General features: G+C 35.4%; 1 protein-coding gene across 4 annotated transcripts in view; it reads left to right on the plus strand.

Moving 5' to 3' along the window:
- PCDH9 (protocadherin 9) overlaps window positions 1-13,527 on the plus strand; it is a 1,003,512-nt gene that overhangs the window by 245,292 nt on the left and 744,693 nt on the right. The window contains exon 5 of one of the 4 annotated variants that reach the window (XM_023740558.1): window positions 11,210-11,238. The exons of 2 other annotated variants lie outside the window; for them this stretch is intronic. In XM_023740558.1, the coding sequence (XP_023596326.1) occupies window positions 11,210-11,238 (29 nt within the window). Of the gene's footprint in view, window positions 1-10,685; window positions 10,698-11,209; window positions 11,239-13,527 lie in introns of all 4 variants that reach the window. One more of the 4 variants, XM_023740560.1, reaches the window with a different exon arrangement.

Raw genomic sequence — 13,527 nt, forward strand, 5'->3', positions numbered from 1 at the left:
GTACAATAAAATATTTAAAAAAAAAAAAGGAAAATAAAAAAGTACAATTTAAAAAAAATAGACATTTTTTCTTTTTTTCCTTAGATGTTGACCTCCAAAGTTAGAGATAACTGATTTGAAAATTGGTTGGACAATGCTAATAATAATGGATAAAGCGTTTACCTCTTATTATTTTTTCAGGAGTAACAAGCGCCTTAAATATAATATCTCATTTAATCATTTCCCAAATTCCATAAATTTGTTACCATTTTTCTCCCCCAACTTATTCTAAGGAAATGAAGCACAAATAATTCGAGAAATTTCTCCAAAGTTGCACATTTACCAAGTGAGAGGACGAGGATTCTAACCTGGATCTATAGAAGCCTACACTATACTACTTACTGCCAAGAAAACATTAAACGTTAACCGTATTGGTTTTAAAATAAGTTCTATGTAATGAAATGCTTGTAACACAATGCAAGACATAAATACATATATATATTTAATTTAACGAGGTAACATTTTGTGTGACTATTTTAAAAGAATCCAATCAATAAATAGTCTTGTGAAAAGTTTTCAATCCATAACGTGGCTTTTAACCATGTGTTTGCACTAAGCTAATATGTTTATCAAAGAAACAAAAGTTGATTTTTCTCTCTGTGACCTACTCCATTCTATGGAATAAATCAAGGCCCTGATAACACCACACTAAAGAATAGGGACATTTTTCACAGGCATTTTTCTCTTCTCAGTTTCTCAAAGAACTTCATAAAAACTAATGGGACTATAGAGAAGATTTATCAGTGGCTCAGGCAGGTCTGTTAGATCTCCCCTGCACACGGGAATGGGCACATCCATCTGCCTTCCCAAGAGACTAGCAGAATGGAGAACTCATGACAGATATTATACGTTTTAAAGAAACTATTTTTTTTTTAATAAAGGCTCTTCCTTCCTATGCTATTCTCTAATAATGAGTAGCAATCATTAAAATAGTTCCTGTAAAGTGTTATTTAATTTTGTAGTTACAATGGATAGACTAGAGAGTGAAATGTCTTAAGAGCTTATCATGACTAATTTTGCAACCGGGACAGACTCTTTGGCAGTGTACGAACTAATGGAAGTTCCTGCTTCTTACTATATTGGTCCTCTTTTAATCTTCATTTAAACTATTGGGTGTGATGTTTCTAAGGCTATTCTGAGTCCAGTAATGCTAGGTCTGTCTTATAATATGTGCATTCTTCAGGGGCCGGCTATAATGAAGAAAGCCGTCTTGTGTAGATACCACCAGATACAAATAAGAGATTCAATGTGAAAGTAAACTTCTGTCAATACAGTGCCTTAAAATGATGTAGTGATAATGTATGTTAATAATAAAAAAAAATACAGAATGAGGCGATAAACAGATTCGGTCTTTTTTTTTTTTCTCCATTTCATAAATTTAAACTGCTGTCAGATTCCAGTGTAAGAATATACATTTTTTGTGGTAATAAAATGCAGTGGCTTTTGAGAAGTCAGATAATATCTTGGTTGCAAGGAAGTTATTTGTAAAGTTGCTTTTAAAATGTAACTTAATACATCTAGAAGTATATGTGCTCTATAGTATGGATTTCAAAATCATGTGTACTTACAATATATTTGTGTGTGTATACACTTATAATTGTGAGAAAGTTCTGTGAATGAACAAAGTGATCAGTTTAATTGTGTGATTGCAAAAAACAAGGCTGGTAATACCAGTGGTCTGATGCAGCAGGTGGTTTCATAACAGATATGTGGCTCTATTAAAAAAAATCTTTAAATGTAGTCTGCATGTTTGTCATTAAAACACAAACACACACACATACACATACACACATACGCACACAGGCTCCGTCTATACAGAAGGACTACAGAAAGTCCCACAGGTAGACAGCTGAAAACGAAAGAACTAGATAGACTGATAATTAATGAGCTAATCAATATATTACTTTCCAGCTCTATTTGTAACCTTTGTAAATGGAAACAAGAGAGCATATAAAATCTGACAATTAAAAGGATTATCAGATAGCAAATGCATAGACGGAAAGAAGTTCATACAAATACAAATTCTAAGGAAGGGTAAAGTTAACTCAATAAAAGTGTGAAGTTACAACTAATTGAATTTAGCACCTCACTAGTCCTATTTGGAAAAAAAACAAGTATAATCATTAATGACTAAAAATTGGTAGTTCTTATATTAAAAAAATAGGGGAGGCAAATACTAGACTTCTTAGGCCCCTGGCTAATTGTTAAAATAATTACAAAAACAAAATAGAGACCTTTAGGACTGAGTCAAGAAATTAAAAATAATTCAATCTTGAATGTATTTCATTACTATTCTAACTTAGTTTAAAACATGTTTTTATGTATATGTCTATATAATAAACAATTTTATGAATTTTAAGAAACTTATTGTATCTATATTTTAATTTGAGTTAAATTAGCCAGATGATGAACTGCTTATGAATTTATTATAAGCAGCTTTAAAATCCTTAGGAATTATTGTCTGTTTCATAGTGAGTTTATTGACCCAGTTTATTATTAAATGTATTTTTAAGATTGATAGAGTGTGGTTCTATATAAAGCCAGGTGTTTTGAATATTTTACAAATTCTTCCTTCTAAGAATTCTGAAGAGAAAGCCATTCTACAGGAGAATCTAACTTGCTTACAATTTGTGATGAACTGTTCAGTTGTAACTATTTCTGAGAACAAGGAGAACAGTTTCTTAGTATCATTTCACATAACAGATATTTATTTTGCAAATGCTATAATACAGTAGAAACCTACCTTTATTTTGTATGGAAACTTTGAGGCCTTAGAAATAAGCTGAAAAGTCTTCCTCATAGTGACTGAATCCTTACAAGCTTCCTGCTGAGTAGTCACTGGTACTGACAGAAACTAAACTGAGGAATGTAATAAACAAAAGCTAAGAATGCTTAACATCCCAAATTTATCTGAGTTTCTGAAGTGGCAAAGAGTTGTCTCTGGAAGATTCTTTCTTAAGCAGAGCACCTGGGATTCACTAGTTCCATGAGGACATTCTTGTCCCCTCTGCCCACTAGGAGTACACAACCCCGTCTGTTCTTCCTGCTTCTTAGATCCCATGTTACTCTCCCTCTGTCTTTCAGTCACAGCCAAACAACACTGGTCCTAATTAAACCAACGGGATCGACATGCTCTCCTAGGTACTTAAAATGCTGTACCAAGAGCATTCTCAGACCATGCCAGCCAGGGAACAAGCCACTGCTTTTCCCATTTTGGGATTTCTCTACCCTTGTTTTGTTAGCAGTGAGAAAGAAACAAACTGAATATTGGATTCCCGGCAGCACAGCTTCCCATTCTTGCTCCTTTATGTCTGATGGAATATTTTCAGTGACATAATTCATAAAATTTTATGGCACAATTTTAAAATGCTATTCACAGTTTTGAAATTGTTTGGCTGTTTTATACTAACCATCGTGGTCAAAAGAACCATGATAACGGTCTGTCTGAATCTTAGTTCAGACATCAAATCTCCCAGTTATATGTGAGTTAGGTGATTGTTCCTAACACTAGTTTATCAGCTGCATAGTTGAAAAATAAATATTTGTATCAATAAATACAAATATTTTTTGTGCTGAGTTTATCTGCTTATTAGGTGTGTAACTTTGGCAAGATAGTTTGGCTTTCTTAGTTTAATCTTTTGTAAAATGGGGAATTATAGTTGTTACTTTTCATTTGGTCATTTTGTAAATGAGTAAAGGATGTTAAGTGCTTCAAAAAATAATAGGTGTATAGTAAATACTCAATAAATGTAAGCCAATAATACTAATAAAAGTATTATATAAATGCTATTACCATTTTTAAAGCATCAGGAAATTAGTATTTCAATTTAAAAATATTTTGATATTTGTTTCTTAGCGTAAAACTATTTTTTAAAGTATTATACGTAAAATCAATTCCTCATGAATTAAATCTGAAATCCATGTTTTAGCACTGATAAAAATTAAGAATGTTTTTATTTTACTTCTGTACAAAGAGAATCTCATTTTTTTCTTGTGAATTTTATTTTTCAAGAAATGCAATTGAAGAATACAAATGATGTCAAGTTACTTATTCCTTTAACTGTTAAGTTTATTTAGTTTGAAAAGTTCAAAGAATGTAGGAGAAACTTAGAAGTTGTAACAATGGTGTGGCGGGGGCCTCAGACCTCCTCTAACTTCACAAGGAGGAAGGAGAATAGAGATCAATAGCCGAAGGCTGACTCCTATGAGGCAGAAGTCGGATATGCCTCCAACCCTCCAACCTTTTCCCCACTTCTGACACCAAATAAATAAATAATTTATTTTATAAGGATCAGCACAAAGCTGTTCCTATGAGACGGAGGTTAAAGATGTCCCAAATGTCCAACTTTTCCAAATTACTGTATCACTCCAACATCTCTAACATCAACTACTCCTCCTACCCTCAGTACTCTCCCTCTCGTCTTTGGCTTTTGTAATTTGCTGCAGTGTCTCACAGAACTCACAAACCACAGCAAGGAAACAGCTCATCTCCTTGTGGAGGCTGGCAAGTCCCAAATCCGTGATTCAGGCATAGGCTTCACTGCAGAAGTCTATACCTTGGAAGGTCAGTACTTTGGAAGTCTTAATAGATTTACTTTCTTCCTTCACTTCTATTTTAATCACTCCTGCTTTGCAATAAAACCATTCACCATCGAGTCCATTTTAACTCGTGGCAACACTACATACGTCAGGGTAGAATTGTGCTCCACAGGGTCTTTGATGGCTGATTTTTGGGAAGTAGATCATCAGATCTTTCTTTCGAGCCACCTCTGGGTGGACTGGAACCTCCAGCCTTTCAATTAGCAGCGAGCTTAACTGTCTGCTACATCCAAGGATTCCCTTCTTTTGCTACTCTCACCTATTATCAGCATTTCTCCTCTTTGCTGCTGGCTCTGAAATCTGTATCTCAACCTTGGTTCACATCTCAGGCTGAATTAATTGAATTTAAAGATTAAATAACATGTCTACTGGGCCTTGAAGGATAAATAGGAGCTTACTAGATCGAATTCAAAAGAATAAAAGTGATAGCATTTGTAAAGGCAGAAAGGTAAGAAATAAACAGTTTTGTTTGGGGAGCAGGGTGTTCTAAAGTGTGGTTGGCAGCAACAGGCCTGTTGTGAAAGAATGGAGAGGAGACAAAGCTTAGATTAGTGAAGGATGCCTTGAGTCTTCCTAAGGAGTTTATAGTTTATCTTGGTTATAATGCAAGCAATAATGATTGATTGAGATTTTTTTTTCTTTTTTTGCTTTTTTTTTTTTTAATTAAGACACAATAAGATGAGTGTTTATTGTTGTTCTTTGTTTTTGTTTGCTTGTTTGTTTGGAATGGGGGAAGGACTTTTAATGGTATAGAGACCACCCTGGCAACAGTGGGCCCACAGACTGGATTGGAGAGCAACATGGTATAAAGGGAAGAAGAACAATTAGAATTTAGTTTCAGTAGTTCAGGTGGAAGATGATGGGAAGCTGACCTGAAGATTGAGTGTGTAGGCTAGATATAACAGACATTTTAGAGACCAAAGCCAGGAATTAGTGACTGATTAGAAGTGGGCTTAGTTAGCTATGAGGAAAAGGGAGAATTCAAAGTTGACAAAGTTGTGTTTTGTTTTGTTTTACTTAGGCAACTAGTTAGGTAAAGAGTTTATTTCATTAACTAAAACTATTAAAAAGGAAATAAAAAGGTTTGAGGGAGTAGGGGGAAAATATAGGTGTAATTTAGGAATATATTCAGCAAGTATTTTGTGGTATATATATACAAGTTTAAATCATAGTAAACAGTACGGTATGGGTTTGTAACCCAGAAGAGTGGACAGAGCTAGAGATAAATATTTTACATTACTAGCTATTGGGAGGGCGGGAATTTAGTTGAAGCTAAAATCCATGGATGCAGTCTCCTAAAGAACAACTCTATTCATTGACATATTGCTAGTATTTTTTCTTTAACTTCAGTAGCTCCTTAAACTAACAGACTCCAAATTATCTTCTCTTCTCTGTTTCTACCCTCATCGTACCCCTCAATACTTCCCTAAGCCCTGGTACAATCGCTTGTCATCTATGGACATTATAGCTACTCTCTAAACTGTATTAGTTCTTACTCATTCTTAAGCCCTTACCTGGCTGTCCAATTTATATCCCTCTTCATATCAAAATTTCTCAGAGTGCATTGCACTCTGGGTTTATAATACCACCAGTCACAGTTTGTCACAATATATCTCTATGATGATTGCCTTGTATGTGCTATGGGAAGAAAAACTGTTTGCTTTCATCCTTACTAGCATGTAAACTGGCTGAGAACTTTTATTTTTATTTACTCCTTTTCTTTACTTCTTTCTTTCTTCCCTCCATACTTCCTTCCCTCCCTACCTTCTTTCTTTCCTTTTTTTTTTTTTTGTCTTTCTTTCTAATAAAATTCTCAGTTAATGAATGGATAAGTATCTTCAGCAATGGCCCACTGTTTCAAGTTCCAATATCATAATCCTAGATTAAGTCTGCATCATCTTGCGCTAGTAATACTTAACAGCCTGTTAATCATGTCCGGGATCTTCAGTTTCTTCCATATCTAATCAAACTCAGCCACCACTTTTAAGCACAACTCTCATCACGTCACTGTTCTTCCCTTCTTTCATTGCCACTCTGGCTGTAGTTAAGAACTTAAGTGGCAAACTTAAGCAGTTTGTAATTCTAAACTGAATTTCCTATAAATTTCCTTTCCGTTGAAACTCCTTTTCCTCTGAATTGAAGAATAAGGCCTTGACTTAACTTTTTAGGTTTTTCTACCTTTATTCTCCTACACACACTCTCCTCTCCAGCTAAAGGGAACTATTCACATTTGGACAAGTGCACCTGGTACTTTCATGACAGTGTAAGTGTTCATACATTTATTCAGAAAATACATGTTGTGTGCTTACTCTGTGTCATTTTGGTACTAGGCTCTGAGGATTATCATCAGATGAATTATAATTTTAACGCTATTTTTTGCTCTTAAAACACTCTCCTTCCGTGAATATTGCTTGTTAAAATTTTCAAGTCTTCGCTCAAATGTCACTTTCTCAATGAAACGTATCTCATCTATCATATTTCAAACTGGAATCACTCATTCCCAGCAGGGGGCACTCTGAATCCCACTTAACTTTCTCAGGGTTTTCTTAGCACTAATGTTCTAGTGGTTAAGCCTTTGGCTGCTAAAAGAAAGGTGGACGGTTCAAATCCATCAGCACCTCCCTGGAAAGCCTATGGGGCAGTTCTACTCTGTCCTATGGGTTGCTATAAATCAGAATTGACTTGATGGGTTTGGTTTGTTCTTTTTTTAATGTTCTAACATGCCATATTATTTACTTATTTATTATGTCTTTTGAATATTGTTTGTCACTACTCACTAGAATATAAGCTCCATATGGGTAGGAATATTTGACTGTTCACTAATGTATCCCAAGTGCCTGAAACACAGTGACCATTCTATAAAATTTCTGGCTCAAAGACACTCTCTTAATGAAATTTCCTCTGGGGACCCAAACTATAGTTTCTATGGCATCTTTTGTGTGCCTCTCAGATGAAACTTAACATTCTCCTTTGTCTCATCTGTTATACAAAAAGGTCAGGAAGCTAGAGAGTATCGTTCACATATTTGTATCTCCCATAGCATTTAGTACAGTAAATAGTCAATAGTCACTTGCTAGAAAAAATGAATGAGGCATTAAAACAAGAGACTGTGAAGATATTCTGTATCTTTTTTCAAATACTGTGGCCCAGTTGGGTAGAAGTAAACCATCGTTTTGTTCATTCAGTCTTTTAATTTAGATTCCATGCATCAAAATATTTTTAGAGAGCAGTGATATGGAAGATTTGTTCTCTCTGACCTGGTTGAAAATGTTTGATATAAACTATTTTCCATCCACTTTATAGAATGAGATTGAGCTCTGCCTGGGAGGAGAAGAGTTCAAGAAGCTGCAGTGTTTGCTGCAGTTACACACAATATAACAGATGTTGTTTTCTTCTTTATAGTCACAAAAACCACCTTAACTTTACAAAATTAAAGGGTAGAGCTGACACAAATATTGAACAATTTGCCTGACTTCTTAGCCATATAGCTCAACCCCAGCATTTAGGATTTGAAAATTGGTTACAGCTGTTCCTTTCCATGTTTTTTTTTTATTTTTTTGCTGTGTTTTTTACCCCTCAGTGGTGGACACTTTTGTGCACCAGCACTCAAGCACAGCTTCTGCCTGCAGGTGCATTTCCCATTTGGGGAGCACACTGCCCTTGTTTTGTTAGCCTCAGCATTTTCAAAAACGTCACTTCACCCGTGGTGCTTGTGAATACATCACTGTCCACCTCTTTCGCCTTTTGTATTTACCGTTGTCTTATGCTTCAGCATTTCCGATGCCCTTGAGAAGCTGTAACCATGCTTTACATTTGAAAGAGTGCCAGCTCATTTAATCAGGTAGAGTTTGAGAGGCATGGATGAATTTATCCTATCTAACATTTAATAAAAAATAAATTAAAAATGTGACTTACGCCATGACATGCTTAGCATTACCTTTCCAGGTTTAAATTTGAGAGTTGTCAGCACCCTCCCTGCTCTGGAAACCGACATGTTATCAATCTAGCGCGTGGGTGACAAGGCTGCTGATGTCTTCCCAAGGCTCTTGTTTAATAATTAATTTTTCATTTCAGCCATTTTCAATAAATGGATTATGAAACTTAAGTCCTTTTAAAAGGTTTTAGAAATTCATTATTAGTTTTAAAAGATGAATGTATGAATTAACTATCCCATGATAGATGGGGCACAGCAAATATAGCCAGGTTCTATGTGATTTTTAGCCTATATTTATATACAATGTAGAGTTTAGGTATAAGGTCAATACAGTTTTGAAGACAATGTCATTAAATCATTGAGGAAATTATTCCTTTCAAAGGAGACTCAAAAACGGAGACAGGATGACAAAATTGTTCTTTGAACATTTTCATGTTTTCTCTTGCTCTCAGAATTCTTCAAATACCCTTCCCCAGCCTCTGGACATACTACTCACGGCTATTTCTGGAGTCAGCACTTTTGTTCAAGTTCCTCCATAGAATAAGATTATGATTTAAAATGAAGGAATCTTGTCAGTTATCACATCTTAATTTCTTCAGTTAAATTTCAGTGCCAGTTATAAACCTATTGTCTTTCAGCTCCAAACCCACCAGCTTTGTAACACTGGGGCTGGGACTCTGAGAACTGCCTTCCCCTTTTGCTGTCTGGTTTCCTGTTAGGTTTTGCCAATAGGGTGCACTAGAGGGAGACTGTACAGCTGGTGCATGGGAAAAGGGAAATGTTTCCTCCTTTGCTGACTGTTCCAAAGACACTTTACCCCGCAACCTTTGGTTGCAGTTCTGGTTTCCTCTGCATTCTTAGAACCAGTCTCATTGGACCTCCTCCAAGTTGCCAAGAGTAGCCTTACAGTGCCCTCTCTCAGAAGTCTGAGTACCAATTCTATGGCACCTTCTGCCAGACTTCTAGTTTCTGATAACCCTAAACTCTTCTCTTTGTCTCCTCAGCTTTATGGATGTTAGCTCTTTACTGCAGTTATTCATAACAGTGTTACCTCAGTGTCTTTTTGCTCCCATCTCTTCCTCTTCTCTTCCCTCCCCTCCCTTTCTTTTCCTCCCCATCTCATTTCTTTCTTTCCCATTCCCTTCTATTTTTGTTTTTCCTTTCTCTTGCTTTCATCTTTAGTCTTCCAACACCTGATTAACAATTCTCTATGTTAAATTCTCTCTGTTCAAACAAACAATGTGCTTTCTGTTTTCCAACTGGACCTTGATTGTTACAAATTCCATCTGTTATTGTTGTTGTTAGTTTCTGTGAGTCGATTCCGACTTACGGTGACACCATGTATGCAGAGTAAGACTGCTCAGTAGCGATTTCAAGACTGGGAACTTTCAGAAGTACATTGCTAAGCCTGTCTTTAGAGGCACTTCTGGGTGGGTTCAAACCACCAACCTTTCAACTGGTAGTTGAGTGCTTAACCACTGGCACCACCCAAGGATTCCATAATTCCAACTACCATAAAGAAAATAATAATTGAACCAACTTGTCTCTGGCTTCTAAAGGGATTGATCATACTTAAGGACCTAATTACTTGGCTGAGGGCTGTGGGGACCATGGTCTCAGGGAACATCTAGCTCAACTGGCATAACATAGTTTATAAAGAAAATGTTCTACCTTCTACCTTGGTGAGTAGCATCTGGGTCTTAAAAGCCTGTAAGTGGTCATCTAAGCTACTCTACTGGTCTCACCCCTTCAAGGGCAAGGGAAAATTAAGAAAACTAAAGACACAAAGGAAAGATTAGTCCAAAGGACTAATAGACCACAACTACCACAGCCTCCACCAGACTGAGTCCAGTACAACTAGATGGTGCCTGGCTACCACCACTGACTGCTCTGACAGGGATCACAATAGAGGGTCCCAGACAGAGCTGGAGAAAAATGTAGAGTGAAATTGTAACTCAGAGAAAGACCAGAATTAATGGCCTGACAAAGACTGGAGAAACCCCGAGAGTATGACCTCCGGACGCCCTTTTAGCCCAGTAATGAAGTTACTTTAGAGATTCACCTTTTAGCCAAAGATTAGACAGACCCATAAGACAAAATGAGACTAAAGGAGCACACCAGCCCAGTGACAAGGACTAGAAGGCAGGAGGGGACAGGAAAGCTATAATAAGGAACCCAAGGTCAAAAAAGGAGAGTACTGACATGTCATGGGGTTGTTAATCAGTGTCATAAAATACTATATATACTAACTGTTTAATGAGAAGCTAGTTTGTTCTATAAACCTTCATCGAAAGTTCAATTAAAAAAATGTTAACAAAAAAATAATAAAGGGACTGACCATAACTGAATGATTAGATAATTCTGAACTCTGCTATCTTAGTTATCAAATTTTTAATTTAAAAAATCATTTTCTTAGCAGGTTACCAAACAGCTTACTTACCATGATTCTTTGCCTCCACCGTTCCTTACTTTCTCATATCTCTCTTGAATGTCAAGCCAAAGTATGAGGAGGAAGGATGGTAGTATGATAGTGAATACAACTCTGAGAAACTTTTTTCTGCTTGCTGTTGTGCTAGTGACCAGGTCTAGCCCCCTTCACCCCCACCCTGGATTAGATTTGAAGCATCAGGTAAAAAGCACAGAAGATGTCCACCTTCCATTGATTTGTTTCATCATTGTACTAACAATTTTGCTTTCTGAAATCAATCCTCTTTATATCCATGCCTCAGATTATACTGAACATAAGTTGTGTCAGGAATTACTCTAATTTAAATCTCCCCCTACAGCATATTAAGCTAGAGAAACCAGAAGCAAATATTAACTTAAAGAAAGTTACAATTACTAATCTTGCCATAATATTCTATACTGGATAAGGAAAGTAAATATCAGGTAAATTCAGGGAGAAAAATAAAAATTCTTTCTTAGACTAACAATTTTTCCATTTATGATAGACTTTTCTAAATAGATGTTTAACAAATGACTACTGTGTGATAGGAGACAGAGTAAATTTTGATTTAATATTTTTGAATGGGAAATTCTTTGTGAAATTGTTTATTAAATAATAGTGTTAACATTAGAGAGAACTATTTCATGAATGCTGCAAATTATTTTTGGTTCTGGTGGCACCAGGGGTTAAATGTTTGGCTGCTAACCAAGAGGTTGGCAGTTTGAATCTACCAGCTGCTCCTTGGAAACCCTATGGGGCAGTTCTACTCTGTCCTATAGGGATGCTATGAGTCAAAATTGACTCTATGGCAATGGGTGCAGTTTTTGTTTTCTAGAGTTTATTTAGAGGAAATCTAAATTAATGCCTAAACTTTAAAATAACTCCTTTATATGCTATAGACAGGCATGTTTTCTCCTTTGCAGTCATTTTACATTTTAGCTACAGCCCATTTTGGATGTTAAAGAGTCAAGGCTTTAAATGATCAGAGATTTTCACTCTAAAGTTCTTATTCACATGCTCATGAAGACAACAGATAGATGAGAATAAAGTTACCTTGTCCCTAAAAGATCTTTAATGATTAAATTCATCAGTAGTTTTTTTTTTTTCCTACTGTTCTGTCTTTGTTTTTTGGATCATGTTTTTCATCAGCTCAATTTGTTGTGTGACTATTCCAAACTCATTCAGGGATTTATGTTTGGAATAAGCAATTAGTTAGCCAAAATTTTATACCATCTATTATGGGCAACTAAGAATGTCAAGGGGTTGTGAAATAGAAACATATATGGGCTTTGCGATTAAAAGGGATCATTTACCTGCAGGAGTTTGATAACAAAAGAATAAATGAATTAATCTCACAAAAGAGATACAAGAGAAAAGACATACTGCATAGACAGAGTGAACTTGGTGAGCTGCCAGGGAAACAAATAGCATCTCAGTGGACTTGATGGGCATTTCAAGTTACCTCTCTCCACTGGAGTGGGTAGTTTCCTCAATATCATGTTAGGGCCCTTGCCTGTACCTTGAGTCAGGGATAGTAGCTTTCCTCCATTGCACCGCCCACTCCTAGCATAGCATGCCAAACACAGTAAGTGCTCAGAAAGTATTTAGTGAGTCAAAGTATCAGTAGAGATGATGGAAGCGTTTGTTTGCATATGGAAATATTTACCTTCCTTCTCCTCCTAAATTTTCAGGTGATAATCAGCTTATTACTGGGCTAGGAACCACAAAACATTATGTAGAGGTCACTGGTCATCATGCTAATATATTTCTCTAAAAATCTAGATTTTTCAACACTTGCTTTTCATTGTAACATTAGATGAAAACAACGCTTACCCAATCAAATATAGACTTAAAACTTACATCAAATTGGAAGAATATGATACTACATGAAAAACATACTTCAACATAATCTTCAATCATTTTGAAATATTAAGACATGAGACTTCTTTTAATAAGCAAGGAGTGTACGCTAATTATTTTTATTACTTTCTTTTGTCTGTTTCCATTTATATTTATCTTAGTGAAGTTTATTACTATCCTTTTATGAAAACACTATCATATTTTTCCCTAAGGAAAATATTTTGTATCCTTCCAGAAAGTATACTTTATATTTCTGAAATAAAGACTTTATTTTGTGTTTTTTATTTGTTTGTTTTCATATTAACCTCATTCTGAATGTTCATTCAAAATCATTTCTTAGCCTGAGTTCAGGTGAAAATGTAAATGGAAGTAAAGTGAAATTACAATGAATAAATTAAATTAGAAGAAAACTGAAATAATACAGGAAGCTAAGTTTATTAAAGAAAAGTAAACAAAAAATTAAACTTAAAAAAAAAACTGGATACCTAGAGAAAGTAATTTTAACCTGAAATCTCTCACAATTTTTTGATATATATTTTTTCTTCTAGAAGAGTAAGTACTTTTTTGGTAGCATATACAGGAGATAGTTAATTTTGGTAAGACAATATTAACTGTAGACGCTTGGTTTTGACATATGTGATCAAGTATT

This window comes from Trichechus manatus, unplaced genomic scaffold (assembly GCF_000243295.1).
Source record: "Trichechus manatus latirostris isolate Lorelei unplaced genomic scaffold, TriManLat1.0 scaffold00158, whole genome shotgun sequence".
Classification (NCBI taxonomy): domain Eukaryota; kingdom Metazoa; phylum Chordata; class Mammalia; order Sirenia; family Trichechidae; genus Trichechus; species Trichechus manatus.